General features: G+C 43.7%; 1 protein-coding gene across 1 annotated transcript in view; it reads right to left on the bottom strand.

Moving 5' to 3' along the window:
• The window catches only part of PPP1R14C (protein phosphatase 1 regulatory inhibitor subunit 14C), a 91,601-nt gene extending 75,315 nt beyond the window's left edge, over positions 1 to 16,286 (bottom strand). Inside the window, exon 1 of the mRNA XM_089694259.1 lies at positions 15,833 to 16,286. Coding sequence (XP_089550385.1) covers positions 15,833 to 16,075 — 243 coding nt within the window. The 5' untranslated portion in view covers positions 16,076 to 16,286. The remainder of the gene's footprint in view (positions 1 to 15,832) is intronic.
• Positions 16,287 to 17,895: the final 1,609 nt, after the last annotated feature.

The raw sequence follows: 17,895 nt of genomic DNA on the forward strand, positions 1-17,895 counted from the left end.
TCCAAGATTGCTTTCAGCAGGCACTACAACCATCAAATACAACCTATTCTAATGAATGGTGATGCGTAGCAACTGCCCTGCAAAACATGTCATGCATGCATTTGCGGCCCAGTGGTGTGGCAGAAACATATCACTACCACCTGTCAAATGCCTCTGTGGTTACACCGCAGTTTGTTTTTTCAGAGGGGTGGAAAGCAATGCCACATGTGTGAACCTAGAAGTCTATGCAATTGTGATCTTTTCTTAGGGAAAGTAGGGAAAGGGGTTATGTGCAGGCAAGCTAATCACCTTTCCTTCTGCAGGGATCACATGACAGAAAGCCTGTGTCTTTCATCATAAGCAGCAATGGAGGAAGACTGGAGCAAAACATTTTTTTGGGAATTGTAAATGTGTCAGTTCTTCCACAACTGTAAATGGATCTTTAAATTGTATGTAAAACCTGACAATAAATATCTATTATTTGTTTCTGTTTGGTCTGTTTAATGTACCATTGACAGCATTTTGTTACTTTTTAGGCCAAAAATTATCAGTTGGTCCTGCAAGATAATCTTGCGAGTTTTTGAAATATCTGCCTGCATTGCACTTCTATCAACTGCATTGCTCCCAGCCCTCTCTATGGACTACAGCACACCTCCCCTATGTTATGTAGCTGTCCTAAGATAACAACACAGTTCAGATACAGTACAATACATTGTCACCCTAGGACAGAAAGTGTGTTACTGGCCTGAAAAAAAAAATGTCATTTTCTCCTTGGGTTTAGATACACTTGAGGTTAAAATATATTGTATATTACTTTCAACGTTCAGGCAAAAAAAAAAGAGGACTGCTGCAATTATCTAACAGAAGGCCCCACACTGATGATATCACTCCACATGAAAACATTTTTATTCAGCCAGAAATTACAGGCTGGAGGACCACTCGTGACGAATTTCATTCTACCTGTTTTTTTTGTTTTGTTTTTATATTTATTTTACCCAAACATACACATTAAAGTGTTACTAAACCCAGGAGCCTGCATTCACTCTATCTGGTCTCCCACAGAACTTCAATTATTTTAGTAAATATAAACTGCTAAATACCTTTTCTCATCAGCAGTTAGAGCAGTCTTGTGACTTCTATCAGTGTCCAGCAGAGCACTGGTTAAAGCTTGTAGGAGGAGTTTTCATTCTCACCTGATTGTCCTATGAGGCTGCAGGACCGCTGACTCTCTGTCTAGACAGCACTGATTGGCCCTGAGCTGATCCCATGTACTCTCTCAAGTAAAAAAAAAAAAAAAAAAAAACAGAAGACACCAAACTGAGCATGTGCAGCTTGCCTCCAAGGCTCTGTTCTATCAGGATCTGGATTGGGGATAGTAGAAGAAGAGAAGGAACAAAGAAGACGGGATCAAACGGCATTTTTACATAATGCAGAGGGTTAACCCCTTAGGTTCCATAGTGAGTGTAACAAGTAAGCTTTACTGCATATCCAGATTGATTTTACTGTTGTGGGTTTAGTAACACCTAAAAGGCTTGTACATGTGCAGTGACCAGGGGCGGACAGACCATTTGGAAACTCTGGCACTGTCCTAGGGCCCGGGGTCAGTAGGGGGCCCCATGAGATGCCCCTGGTACCTTTTTCATAGACTTTTTTGAGTTTGGGCAAGGACACAGGGGCCCCATGATCCCCTATTGCCCAGGGGCCCCATGAGTTGTCAGTCCGCCGCTGGCATTTTTCAACCGCAGATCACCACTAGTGAACATAGCGATGAACTGATGGAACCGAAGTTGTACTAGCCTGTACAGAAATAAAGGTGCATTTTACTAGGCTACTATGAGCCTAGACTTACTCAGAGCACAAAAATGCTGTATGTAGTGTTCCTAAGAGTGAATTTGCCAATCTGGCAGAGATATCTGTTCAGGAGAAGACCTATGTGTGGAGGATAAGACTTCAGTCTGGTCTATATCCCTCTTATCTCAATTCTGGTCAAACAGAACAGCAACAAACTGCTTACAATGAGCTTTCCACACTTGACCGCCAATGCTATTCTAGGTAAATGTGCCCATTGATTTCAAAGAGATGTCAGATATGCAGGGAGACGGCATTTTAGTCCATTCCTATTGATATGATCACTGCTCCTCCAGCATGCCCGATTAGTTCAGATCCAAAGTTGCTTCAAATTATTTTCCCCATCTATGTCCCAGTATTGACTGTTGTGCATTTACAGTCTTCATAAAACATTGAAAACCAGACATTAAAATGGTTTCCCAAAATATAAGATCACAAAATAAATAATCTAAACATGTCACTATCATAGGGGATAATTTGTCTGTCTGTAAGTGTTATTCCTCATGACAAGAGAACAGAATAAAAGGACAATTGAACCATCACCAAAACTGCTCCCCTTGCCAGATGTCTCCTACAAGGAGGTCATATTTCAGGCCACTTAAGATCAGCCTTCAACTTGTATTAACTAATTAAACTTCATTCTGCTGGACAAATGCTTGGCAGGCCAGGAAGCACAAACCATTCAGAATGACCTTGGTTAGTGTTGCAGAGCAAGAAAAAAAAAAGGCAATATAAAATAACTATCATAGCTTTATATGAATGAGCCACTGGACGGTAACACAATGGAAGATTTGTGAAATTAAAAATGATAAGAAAATGCTATATCCCACACAAGACTGTCCGTCCTTTAGTAATACAGAGGATATGGCACCCAAGCTGATGTTGGAAAAAAACATGCAATAGCCAAAGAATAAAATTGTACAGAACTGAACTACAAATGTATTCCTTTTTTGCCATTCCGTCCAAACCCTTCCCACCTGAAATACATTATTTTTAGAAACATTATATATTCCTTATGGACTGCAGTGGAAACATCGGGGGAGATTTACTAAAATTGGAGAGTGCAAATCTGCATTAAAACCAATCAGCTTTCAGGTTTTATTGTCAAAGCTTGATTGAACAAACTGAAGTTAGAAGCTGATTGGTTACCATACACAGCTGTACCAGATTTTGAGTGCTCTAGTTTTAGTAAATTCTCCCCATTGCTCCACCCTAGCATCCCAACATGCAATCATACTTCCACTACAGGAGAATGACGATCTGGCTACACTCTCCGTAATAGAAATCAAATACAAGATTGTGGTGCTGTCTAAATTTGGTGCATAGAATGTATCTAAGTTACAGCTGGAGTCTTTTATGAGTTATGGGACTCTGGAGAAGCTTCGAATATACAGTATATTTACCTACAATCTAGAGGATCTCACCCTTTTTGGTAGCTGCCCCAGGTGAATGGTCACATCTAATCCTCGTGCTGAAGGATGACCTATGGGAAGATCTTGGACTAGTTTGGTTTCAAGAATTTATAAACACCACTGACAATCTTATTCATTTTAAATTCCTACATCAGTTACTTTACAGTCCGGAGCAGGGGTCTCCTGCAGCCCATGGGACAGATGTGGCCCTTGGTTCACCTTCATGTGGCAATTGGGACACTATTCTTTCCACTGACACCAAAGATGGAAAACTATTCCACCCACTGACACCAGAGATGGGGAACTATTCCTCCCATTGATATCAATGATGGGGCACTATTTCTCCTACTGACAGCAAAGATGGGACACTATTCCCTCCACTGATACCAATGATGTGACACTATTCCTCCCACTAATACCATTGATGGGGCACTATTCCTCCCACTGACACCAATGATGGGGCACTATTCCTCCCACTGACACCAATGATGGGGCACTATTCCTCCCACTGACACCAATGATGGGGCACTATTCCTCCCACTGACACCAATGATGGGGCACTATTCCTCCCACTGACAGCAAAGATGGGACACTATTCCCTCCACTGCCACCAATGATGTAACACTATTTCTCCAACTGATACCATTGACTGGGAACTATTTCTCCCACTGATACAAAGGGTGGGGCACTATACCTCCCACTGACACCAATGATGGGGCACTAAACAAAATATATATGACTTTCCTTTAAACAAATAAATAAAATAAAATAACACCAACACAAAACATCAAACCATGCAGAATTGTCCAAAATCCCACAGTGTCCAAAAACAATTCAAAATATAAAAATCAAAAAATTATAACAAAAATAATCCCCACAGGTGTAAAGTAAAAAGTAAAAAACTGATTACTTTTTACTTTACACCTGTGGGGATTATTTTTGTTATAATTTTTTGATTTTTGATTTTTATATTTTGAATTGTTTTTGGACACTGTGGGATTTTGGACAATTCTGCATGGTTTGATGTTTTGTGTCGGTGTTATTTTATTTTATTTTATTTATTTTATTTGTTTAAAGGAAAGTCATATATATTTTGTTTAGTTGGCCTTCAAGGGTGGAGGTAGATTACTTTTCTGGGATACTATAGGGTTAAGTGTTGTTATATAGAATTACAAATGATGGGGCACTATTCCTCCCACTGACAGCAAAGATGGGACACTATTCCCTCCACTGATACCAATGATGTGACACTATTCCTCCCACTAATACCATTGACCGGGAACTATTTCTCCCACTGATACAAAGGATGGGGCACTATTCCTCCCACTGACACCAATGATGGGACAATAATCCTTCCACTGACACCAGAGATAGGGAACTATTTCTCCCAATGATACCAAACATGTAATTTCTTTACTCCCACTGACCACCATTTTCTATTCCCACTGGCCACAGTCCAACCCCCCTAAAGTTTGAAGGGCAGTAAACTGGCCCAATATTTAAAAAATTTGGAGACCCCTGCTCCAGAGATATTACACTAAATGTGTTTGTTAGTTGATGCTACATGCCCCAGATGCTCCGTACCACACACAGACAAGCTCCACATATTTTGGACATGTACATACTGTATATCTCCACTCTTGACAATGTTTATTTCATGGAAGCTGGTCTACACTACAAGATGCCTCTGAATCTTCGAAGGGCCTAAAAACATTGTTTTGTTTGGTACTATGATATACTAGGAAAATTATTCTTTTAAATTGGAAGACCGTAATTCCTCTTTGGCTCACTCAGCAGGTGAGGCATATTCATGGTCTTTTTATCTAAGGTAAAGTGGAACTACACTGCATCTGAGCACCACAAACCAAAAACACTAGCTCATTAATTGTTATTATTCAAAGCAAACTCCCCCATCCATCCATGTCTCCATACTTTGTTATGCTGAGAAATCACTTTGAAAAATACTGCCTCGCATTTCTAGCCGCGGCCATCTACAGTAAGGGCAAATGATTTGTTTCATTTACTGGAATCCATCTGCCCTTAGCTCAGGCATGCAGACAGTCAGGCATGCTTAGCTGAGAAAACCCCTCTTCCCCACCTGAAGACCCCTGGGATGTATGACATAATTTTTCAAGCATGGTAACGAAGACATAAGGTTTAAAGCAAGTAAATATGATATACTTTCCTGTCTATGTACTAATGCTAGCAGCATAAGGATTATAAATATTCAATGTCGATTTCGAGAGTGAAGTTTCCCTTCAAAATAATGTATCATAGCAGGGCCTATCCCCAAAAATGTCTGCTGAATTTGGCAACAGTGATTCATGTGTTTGGTGCTCTGATTCGGCAGAATGATGATAAAATGGGCCTGTGACTGGTATTCAGGTGATAAGTGCATTTTCCGAGTCTCAGACCTCCCCAATTTTTTCTCCTATGAATGCATGTGTGGTTGTGTGCGGGTATGTCTCTTATTCAGCACAAGATTCTATGAGTAAGGATTCGCCAACAAAGGATTGTTGCAATGGATATTACCAAGCAGCTGGCTTCATTGTATTAGCCCTGGTTCACACCGGTGTGACTTATCATGCAATCTGACAGTTTCAAATTGCATGTCAAGTCGTACCCTATAGTTGGCAATAGAACCATTCAAATCGGTGCAATTCCAACTTTGCGGTGCTGCACGAATTTGAAATAAGGTTCCTGCACTATTTTTTGCAATTTCAGGTGCAACTTGCATAGACATCTGTGCATGAAGTCACACAGATGTCATCCAAGTCGCACCTGAAATTGCACTGACATGCGGCTTTGAAATCGTATGACTTCAAGTGAAGCCACAGATGTCATCCAAGTTGCACCTGAAATTGAACTGACATGCTCCTTTGAAGTCCTGTGACTTCAAGTGAAGTCACAGATGTCATCCAAGTCGCACCAAAAATCGCACAGATATGCTCCTTTGAAATAGTGCATCTGGGCCAGAGCATCAATTTCCAGTATCCCAAGTTTTTTGGTAAATAACATGTTCTCTTTGTCTCTTATTCTGTGTTATTCTTATTGTGTGTGTACATCTTGGTTTTGGGTACATTATCACAAAATGCATAAATATGCTGCTTTTTTTTTGTAAATAAGAATTGTAAAAAATTAAAATAAAGAAAATAAACTGTAAAGCGACCAGTCCCCCAGAAGTGACCAGGGCAACCTAGACAAATCTTCCTGCTATCTGACACTAATAGGATACTAACAGATACGCCAACCCACTGGCGTCTACATGTCAGCAAAATATCAATGTGGATTAAGTAACTTTATTACAAATACATGAACATTTTAACAGCACAATAAACTTGAAATTGCAAGGAATGAAGAATAATCCAAACAAGCAAACCCTATCCCTATAAGTAAATCAGGCAAGTACAAAACATGCTTCTTGCCTGTGGGAAAACACACCCATAAACAACGTAACTCATTTTCCTCCAATAGTGCTTAAAAAGTATTCTTAGTCATCTCTAAACTATTCAGCTACACTTAGGTTAATGTGTCAAACATTATATGACAAGTACCATATTGTGAAACCCGGAATAAAATCTGTAGATTTGGAACAGGATTTTCTACCTTAAAGTAAACCTATTGGAAAATAAAAAACAACTGCCACTCCCTCATTGTTCTGATGCACAGCTGCCGCCCCTGTAGAGCCTCGGAAATCACAGGCGGCACGACTGTCACAGTGAATAGAATACCCCAAGCACTGCATTGTGAGGAAACGGTTGGAGTGTCATATGATTTCCCATACCTAGAAGCAGCATGATTTTTTACACCGTGGAGGTAGAAATCTTAGTGACAATAAATATCTAGGAATACCAGCAGAATCATCTGGCTTGAGTATGGGGAAGATAAACAGGTTTGGAAGCTTTAGGGCCCATTCACATCATATGCACTGGGCAGTCTAATGCATAGGCAAGGCAATTTGCCTTATATTCTATTTCTTCAGTTTACACCAATATGCTGCATTGATGTGTGCTGAGAAAAATAGGACATGTTGCATTTTATGGAGCGCAGCATGTCACGATGTGGTGTAGTGCATCACAACATGCTGCACTGTGTGACCAATTCCTGCTCATCCACAGTACATCTTTGTGCAGGCTGTATCACCTACATGTACGTCATCAAGCCTCTTCTGGATTTGGGTAACGCATGTGAGCACCCACAGCTAACCCATGCTGTCCCTGGCTACAAGTGTAAGTAAAAGCAGCACATATTACACACATTACACTTGTTAGGCACACAGTTAACCCTTTGATTGCCCCTTGATGTTAACCCCTTCCCAGCCAGGGTCATTAGTACAGTGACAGTGTACAGTATTATATCTGATCCTCCCAGCGAGGGTCTGTTAGCGCCAGATTGGCTGCCACACTATCACAGTCCCGCTATAAATCACTGATCAGGATAGCATCATAGCTGCGTAAATTCCAGTATATATACCATCGTTTGCAGACGCTATAACTTTCATACAAACCAATTACTATACACTTACTGGGATTTTATTTTACCAAAGACATGTAGCAGAATACATTTTGGCCTAAACTTATGAAGAAATTGTATTTTTTTAGAGAATATTGTTTGTTTTTTTAAAATCATCAGTCATTTTTAGTTTATATAGTAAAAAATAAAAAAAACACAGTGGTAATCAAATACCACCAAAGGAAAGCTCTGTTTGTGTGAAAAATTATATAAATTTCATCTGGGTACAGCATTGCATGACTGAGCAATTTCCGGTTGAAGAAGTAGAACACTGAATAGCAAAAAATGTCCTGGTCATGAAGGGGATAAAACCTTACAGAGGTCAAGTGGTTAAAAAAAAGGAAAACAGTGTGATGCGTTGTAACAATACACTGCACCACCCTTTCACAGCGCACACCAAAGGTAAAAGGTGCCGCATTCTGCAGGACACAGGGCTTCTCACTAACACTCACTGGACTATAACGGGACATACAGGCGAGTAGAAGGTACACAGTTCACCCGGCACTCATCTGTTCTCCTGAGCCAGCTTTTCATCTGGTGCATTCCCCCGAGGACAACTGCAGCCAAAGCATCAATGATTTCATGACACAGAAGAGATTTTGTTTCCAGGCTGGTGGAGCACAAAGTAAACAAGGCACCAAGCGCTTTCGAGTAATGGAAACTGTTTGACAGCTGAATTGACACCCATGTGTATGAACTCAGACTCAACCACCATCACAGTCTTAATATTTTTCCTGCATGTTGGTGGACAGGTAGCAAACTGAGAACGCCAAGGCTTCTTTATCTAATTTGGCAGCAAGAACACTTTCACCTTCATGTTGTAATGTACAGCGCTGAGCGAACCATTGGCGCTTTATAAATACTGTATAATAATAATAATGTAATGACATAAATGTCATGGCTCATGTATCAAAATACAACTCCCCATTGGAAGATTTTCCCTCTATTCCTGGTATGCTGACAATCAAAAATTGGGATTTTATTTCACTTTCACTCTCAGTGATAAAGGTAAACCGGACTAATAGAGAGTGAATCTCTCTAATGGGGGCACAAACAGCATTAAAAATGGCAGGTGTTCTAATCCCCCTCCACCCTATCCAACCCCCCCCCCAAAAAAAGTTTTGCCTTTGGGTATACTTTAACTTTCTCATGATGTGCATAGCCGAGCAACATTTTGAACAAAGGTAATCAAATTGGGAACAGGGAATGGGCTGTGCATCAGCACAACTCTGGCACACCAAATAAATGCCTTCATATTTTGGTTGACATTTGAGTCCATGGATAGCACACAGCTAGGAGATGTTTCCGAGTAAGTAGGCAGTGGTGCTGATATGAATGAAGTGCTGTATGACCACAGCAGTCCGGAATAATCATCTGGGTCGGAAAATTAAACACTTTCATGTAGGGATGCACCAGTATATCAGTTGCCAAAATGTATCAGCCAAAAATACGGTAGGTTTACCAGTGTTTTCCTGAAAAAAAAAAGGTGCAGATAATGGCCATCGAAAATAGAAAAGTTAATGCTACTGGGTTAGCCCTGCCTCTCCTTCAAACGTAGTGTTTGCTTTTGTGGGCACACTTGCTCCTGTTGCTCATGCAATCTATGATTGCTGAGCTAGCGTGGACAACTGTGACACCCCTCCCTCCACCACTAATGTTCAACTATTCTGCTTACCAGGAGACAAATTATCAATTAGGATTGAGTGACGGCACACACAAAGGAGAGGGGACTCTAAGAAACAGTGCACACATAGGAAAGAGGGTAGTGACAGTGACACAGATGAGATGGGACTAACAACTTCTAACACCAGAGAACCAACAACTGAACCCACCTAACATCCTGGGGGAGAGGACTAGAGCAGGGGTCTTCAAACTGCGGCCCGGATGTGGTGCTTTGCTTGCCTTTATCAGGCCCTTGGGGCACTATACCTTCCACCGATACGAGGCACCATTCTTCCCACTTACACCAATGATGGGGCACTGATCCTCCAAATGACACCAATAATGGGGCACTATTCCTCCTAAGAATACCAATGAAGGGGAACTATTCCTCCCACTGATACCAATGATAGGGCGCTATTCCTCCCACTGATACCAATGATAGGGCGCTATTCCTCCCACTGATACCAATGATAGGAAGCTATTCCTCCCACTGATACCAATGATAGGAAGCTATTCCTCCCACTGATACCAATGATAGGAAGCTATTCCTCCCACTGATACCAATGATAGGAAGCTATTCCTCCCACTGATACCAATGATAGGAAGCTATTCCTCCCACTGGTGCCAATGATAGGAAGCTATTCCTCCCACTGGTGCCAATGATGGGAGACTATTCCTCTCACTGGTGACCCTGTGCTTGCCTTTATCTGGCCCTTGGGGAACACTTCCTCCCACTGAAACCAACATTAGTGCATAATTCCTGTCACTGATATCAACAGTTGGGCACTGTTCCTACCACTGACCCCATCAATGTGGCACTATACTTCCCACTGACACCAATGATGGGTCATTTTCCTACCATTGACACCAATGACTGGGCACTCGTCCTCCCACTGACACCAATGATTGGGCACTATTCATCTCACTGATACCAATGATGGGACACTATTCCTCCCACTGGTACTAATGATGGGACACTATTGCTCCCACTGGTACCAATGATGGGACACTATTCCTCATACTGGTGCTAAAGATGGGAGATTATTCCTCTCACTGGTACCAATGATGGGACACTATTCCTCCCACTAGTATCAATGATGGGACACTATTCCTCCTACTGGTGCCAATGATAGAGCACTATTCTTCCCAATGGTGTCAATGGGATGCTATTCCTCCCACTATACCTTTCACTGACACCAATTGTTTAATTTTGTTACTCCCATTGACCACCAAGCCTATGGCATTTTTTACTCCCACCAATGCCAGTTTATTTTCTTCTGGTCCTCCTAATATTTGAAGGGCAGTAACCTGGTAGGGGAGGGAATGCCCCAAGAGCTTAAAGTACTCACAGAACTGGTGACAGTGCAGGCTCCACCCACTCATAATCACTCATTTGGTGGCCTTTGATTGAGGTGGAAGTGGTGGCTCCACGGGACAAGGTAAGTAGACGCAGCGACATGAAAACAGGAACCATCTTTGGAGACCAAAACCAAAGCAAAGCAACCCCAGGTTTGCAAGGAATAGCACACAGCAAACTAGGTACATGCTGGGGTCTACAGTACTATATGATTTTTGCAAAACACTTTAAGGTATACCAGACGTGTATTTTGCATGTTATGTTTAACTTCATGGATAATAAATCTCTTATTTTATCCCCACACTGCAATTCTTACTAAAAAACACGGAAACAAACAAGAAGTGCCTGGCATCAGATAATCACTGGGAAGAAAGCAATGACTAAAGCAGTATCAATGAAAAGATAAGTGCAGCTTGTGTTCTTTAGTGTCATACGTATCCCCAGCTACACTGTGTGTAGGATGCCTATATATTTCATTCTTTTCTCTTCCAGTCTCCACATAGAGATAAGAGAAAGATGCTGCTTTTTGTAAAGCAAGGAGGTCTGTTTGCCTGTATCATACATCATCCTGCAGTTTTCATAGCAATGACATCAGTGGTTTATTGCCCAGCCATGAGAATGCAGATACAGTACAAAGAATAGACATTTACAAATCAGATCACTTCCGAAACCACAAATTTATATCAAAAAGCGCAGAATCATAAGTGCCTCCAAATTGTTGGAGGACAAGGAGACAACATGTATTTAAATAACATCTCCCAACTCCTATTTACATACGCCAGATCAACATCCACCAGCTCTTAGTACCATAAGAGAATTTATAAATAACATGAAGTCATCTGCACAAATGAAATACAGTCAACGCTTTCTAAATCTGATCTAATGCAGAAGTGAGAGCCAGACACAATAGCCTTACCCAGACAGTACGTACTACTTATGGCATTAAATGAAGGTGACCCAGAGGCGATGCTTGACATGTATCACCAAGTCCAGGAATAAACTGAAATGACAGCACATTACTTCTGTCATTAAACTTTTGGCTCTCTCTGGATATGTAAGTAAATTCAACCTTACAAAGGAACATAACCCCCTCCACTTACATGCCCAGCGAATCCAGCGTTGTCCTGCTGAAATCCACCGCATTGCCCTTAGTCCCAAGCTACCATCTTTGCTTACAATACCAGGAGCTGGCTGTCTCTCCCAGGTTCCCCTGATGATGTGCATGCGCTGTGGCAAGTCATCAGGGGTCTGGCTGCAAGAACCAGGAAGAGTCAGTCACCCCACTGATGATGCACTATGGCGCATGAGCAGCGTCTGTACATTCCTGGGATATATAATGTGAATATTCCAAGAGACTGCAGGCAGCTGGGGGCTATGTTGTTCTTGCCTAGACGAGAAAGGCGGAAATGCTGGCTAAGTCACAAAAAAAAGGTATTTATTAAAAAAAATGTATCTGTAATTATGTGATACAAGAGGGAATTTGCTAAAGCACTGTGGATCAATTTAGTCCTTTGTTGAATCTCAGTGCTGCTGATCTCCTCCAGCCTCACATGCGTTCACTCCAGCAATAGCTACAATAGCTACATGGCATCTTTTGTCTTGATGATTACAACTGTGGACCATGCCTGCATAATGTATGTGGCAACAGCCACTTGTAGTCTTCATCTGAAGTGTGACAACACAGGAGCACAGCTGGGAAAGAGGAAAAGTGTTGTCAACCCCATAACAAGAAATGCCTGGGCAAGGACCTTCATAGCAGGATTAGTTGTATAAAGACTAAAAAGGACACGGTACAAAATATTGAAATAAACATTAAAGGATAAGAGCACTGTTTTGCCCTTTTGCCCCTTTAGGGAGACCTAATCGATCTCACCCTCCCCCCTCCAGAGATGCATACTTACCTTGATCTGACAGCTGCAGCCTCCAAGGATTGTTTACATCCCACGCTGCAAGTCCTCCCTATGTCCTGGCTAAACCTGTGCAGTAGGAGTCTATGGGACCCGTCTTCCAGCCAGTGACAGAGGTGCAAACAGGACAAGTGCACTTTCTCTGAAAGTGCATTTCTCTTTTAAAGTAAACGTTCACCCCCTTCTTTTACTATTATATTTATTATTATTATACAGGATGTATATAGCGCCAACAGTTTACAATATAAAGGGTGATAATACTGCAACGATACAGTTCAATGCAAGAGGGGTAGGAGGGCTGTGCTCCTGGGAGCTTACAATCTAATAGGGAGGGGCTGTTGGAACAAAAGGTACTAACGCTGGGGGATGAACTGATGGGAGAAATAGAAGATTTGTTTATTAGCTGAGGGCAGGATAGGCTTCCTTGAAGATAAAGGTTTTCAGGGATCACCTAAAACTGGACAGAGTAGGAGATAGTTGGACAGATTCAGGTAGAGAGTTCCAGAGGATGGCAGAGGCTCTGGAGATGAGCATGAGAAGAGGAGACAAGGGAACTAGAGAACAGGAGGTCTTGGCAGGAGCGGAGAGGACAGTTTGTGTGATCTTTGGAGACAAGATTGGGGATGTAGTTTGAGGCGGATTTGAAAATGGCTTTATATGTTATTGTTAATGTTTTGAATTTTATTCACTGGGCAATGGGAAGCCAGCGGAGAGATTGTCAGAGACGGGTGGCCGACACGGAACATTTACTACATATTTGCTACCCCATCCTTTATCAGAACCTCAGATACACAAACATATTTTTGTACACACCTTTTTTTTTTAATCAACCCAAGCCCACATTTCCTGGTGAGAATGATGTAGCCCATGCTTCTCGCAGCCTCCTGAGTTACTCACCACATGACGCTATAGGCTTCAGGGTGTCTACAACACATTTTGCATGCGTGGCAGCATGTCATCAGAGGCCAACTGCAAGAACCTGAAAGAGGTCACTGGTTCCCAATAACTTAAAAGAAAGATGGAGGCACAGGACCCGGCATGCAGCGCTGGATTCACTGGTTGTGTGAGTATGTGTTTGAGGACAACCCAATGGACAAGGGAAGACAGGACTAAAGAAAAAAAAATTAAGAAAAGGCGGAAAAGTTCCTTTTAGCATGTTAGAGAAATACCCCCCACATCAAGTTTTACTTTGTTGTTAAACCCCCTTATGTCTTTTTTGGGTTATGCTCAAAAAAACATATCAGCCAGTGAATCCAGCAATATCCTGTCCTGATCCACTGCTGCACCCTGGATCCCACGCTGCCATCTTCCTTTCTCACATCATCAGGAGCCTGTTGTCTCTTCTAGGTTCTGTCGTGCCACCAGGTCTGTCCTCCTCTAATTGTTGTCTATAAGCTGATGCCTCCTGGGAATGGGTCATCCTTGGCTAGGTAAGAATAAAGATGGAATGGGGGGGTCCAGAGCAAATAAATAAAAAAAAGCTAAAAAAAATTGACTTTTAGGTTTGTCAAGGGAGAAGGATGAAAATATGCAAACTGCATTTTGGAAGTGAAGGTCTACTTTACCCCCAGCCCTCCATGTATGATTGGGGGGGGGGTTATATGACGGTCAGCTCATAATTCCATCTGTCAGCACAGATAGATGGCATTTAAAAGGCTGACAAATCAGACACAATGCCCTGTCTGCAAAATGAGAACTGTTTATCCAATGGTGCTCCCCATCCCCCCAATACTGTTGTCATCTCTCCATGAACCACTATATGAGATCAGTACACAGAAGAGAACTTTGGGGTGCACTGCACTGCAGGAGACATTCACCTCCTTGGAAGAAAGCAGCTCCCCTGTGTTCCATACACCCCATATTTAAATCCCATTCAACTTCCATACATAAATTATATACAGCCCCCAATAAATATACTTCTCTTCCATATATAGATCCCATTCATCCCCCAAACATACATTGCCTCCATATATATTTCTGTCCAGCCCTCCATTCATACCTCCCCTAAATCCTATACAGCCCCCCATACATACCTCCCCTCCATATGTATACCCCACTCAACCCCCATACATATCTCCCCTCCATATATAAATCCCATTCACCCCCCATACATACCTCCCCTCCATATATAAATCCCATTCACCCCCATACATACCTCCCCTCCATATATAAATCCCATTCACCCCCATACATACCTCCCCTCCATATATATATCCCATTCACCCCCCATATATACCTCTCCTCCATATATAAATCCCATTCACCCCCCCCATACATAACTCCCCTCCATATATAAATCCCATTCACCCCCCATACGTACCTCCCCTCCATATATATATCATATTCACCCCCCAAACATACCGCCCGTCCATGTATATATCCCATTCACCCCCCAAACATACCGCCCGTCCATGTATATATCCCATTCACCCCCCATACATACCTCCCCTTCATATATATATATATCCCTTCACCCCCCATACATACCTCCCCTCCATATGTATATATCCCTTCAGCCCCCCCCCCCCCCATACATACCTCCCCTCCATATATATATATCCCTTCAGCCCCCCCCCCATACATACCTCCCCTCCATATATATATCCCTTCACCCCCCCCATATATATATCCCTTCACCCCCCCCCCATACATACCTCCCCTCCATATATATATCCCATTCACCCCCCAAACATACTTCCCCTCCATATATATATCCCATTCACCCCCCAAACATACCTCCCCTCCATATATATATCCCATTCACCCCCCAAACATACTTCCCCTCCATATATATATCCCATTCACCCCCCAAACATACCTCCCCTCCATATATATATCCCATTCACCCCCCAAACATACTTCCCCTCCATATATATATCCCATTCACCCCCCATACATACCTCCCCTCCATATACACCCCATTCACCCCCCAAATATACCTCCCCTCCATATATAAATCCCATTCACCCCCCATACATACTTCCCCTCCATATACACCCCATTCACCCCCCAAATATACCTCCCCTCCATATATAAATCCCATTCACCCCCCATACATACCTCCCCTCCATATACACCCCATTCACCCCCCATATATATAAATCCCCCCTCCATATATAATGCCATCCATAGAACAGAAGCTGTGCCCCGTGTACCTGGCATCCATAGAGCTCACTGAGCTGCTCCACAATCCATTCCTCCAGCACCAGCCTCTTCCTCAGCTCCTTCCTGTCGTATTTCACAGTCACTTTGCCCTGCTGCTGCCGCTTCTGCTGCTGCTGCTTGTGCTGAGCCACCACCGCCGGCGGGGAGTCGTCCCGGGATTCGTGAGGTGCCAGTGGGGTCTGGAAGAAGACCCTTCCCCCGGCTGTGGGCTCGGTGCCGCTCAGTGCAGACATCTCCCTGAGAGAGCCCCCCGGAACACTGCGAGCCTCGGTCACACGTCCGCTCTGACCGCCCTTCTTCTTCGCTAAATTCTAATTCTTCATCACCATGTCTGCTCCGTGCGGTCACCCCCACCTTCTCCGCCGTCTTATCGTCCTCTAGATTCCCACTCGTGTCACCAGCCCGGCTCTTCTTCACCTAGCACCTGCACAGTCCCTCCTCCTGCCGGGGAACGGCGAGCTCCCATTGGCTTCTGCGGAAGAGGGGCGGTCCTTCGAGGCCAAAAAACAGACGAAGGGGTGGGACGGAGGCTTAAAGTGCTACCAGAGCCAAAGATTCAAAATCAACATGAAGAACCGTCATACAAACCCTTCTACCAGGGTTCCTCCATACCAGCCTTCCTCTACCAGGGTTCCTCCATACCAACCTTCCTCTACCAGGGTTCCTCCACGCCGGCCTTCCTCTACCAGGGTTCCTCCACGCCGGCCTTCCTCTACCAGGGTTCCTCCACGCCGGCCTTCCTCTACCAGGGTTCCTCCACGCCGGCCTTCCTCTACCAGGGTTCCTCCACACCAGCCTTCCTCTACCAGGGTTCCTCCACGCCGGCCTTCCTCTACCAGGGTTCCTCCACGCCGGCCTTCCTCTACCAGGGTTCCTCCACGCCAGCCTTCTTCTACCAGGGTTCCTCCACGCCAGCCTTCCTCTACCAGGGTTTCCTCCACGCCGGCCTTCCTCTACCAGGGTTCCTCCACGCCGGCCTTCCTCTACCAGGGTTCCTCCACACCAGCCTTCCTCTACCAGGGTTCCTCCACGCCAGCCTTCCTCTACCAGGGATCCTCCACACCAGCCTTTCCTTACCAGGGTTCCCCCATAAAAGTCTTTCTCTAGCAATATTCCTCCACATTAGGTTCCTCTACCAGGGATCCTGCACACCAGCATTTCTCTACCAGGGTTCCCCAATACCAGCCTATCTCTATTAGGGTTTCCCCACACCAGCTTTTCTTTATCAATGTTCCTCCACACCAGTCTTTCTTTACCAGGGTTCCCCCATACCAGCTTTTCTCTACCAGGGTTTCTCCATACCATCCTTTCTCTACCAGGGAGATTCCCACTCGTGTCACCAACTCGGCTCTTCTTCACCTAGCACCTGCACATTCCTTCCTCCTGCCAGGGAACGGCAAGCTTCCATTTTCTTCTGTGGTGGAGTGGAGGTCCTTTGAGGCCACAAAACAGACGATGGGGTAGGACGGAGGCTTAAAGTGCTACCAGAGCCAAAGATTCAAAATCAGCATAAAGAACCTTCATACAAAACCTTCTACCATTGTTCCTCCACACCAGCCTTTCCTTATAAGGGTTCCCCCATAACATTCTGTCTCTACCAATATTCATCCACACTAGCTTCCTCTACTAGGGTTCCCCCATAGCAGCCTTTCCCCACTAGGGTCCCTCAACACCAGCCTTTCTCTACCAGGGTTCCCCAATACCAGCTTTTCTCTATTAGGGTTCCCCCACACCAGTCTTTCTCTACCAATATTCCTCCAAACCAGCCTTCCGCTACCAAGGTTCCCCCATACCAGCCTTTCTCTACCAATGTTCCTCCAAACCAGCCTTTCTTTACCAGGGTTCCCCCATACCACCCTTCCTCTACCAGGGTTTCAGCACATTAACCATTCTCTACCAGTATGGTCGTTCATACCAGCATTTCTCTATAAAGCTCTTCCATACCAGTCTTTCTGTACCAAGGTTTATCCATACCACCCTTTCTCTACCATGTTTTCTCCACACCAGCCTTTCTCTACCAGGATTCCTCCACACCAGCCTTTCTCTACCAATG

Source organism: Staurois parvus, unplaced genomic scaffold (assembly GCF_062004578.1).
Source record: "Staurois parvus isolate SC_StPar_1 unplaced genomic scaffold, SC_StPar_1.0 ptg000657l, whole genome shotgun sequence".
Taxonomy (NCBI): Eukaryota; Metazoa; Chordata; class Amphibia; order Anura; family Ranidae; genus Staurois; species Staurois parvus.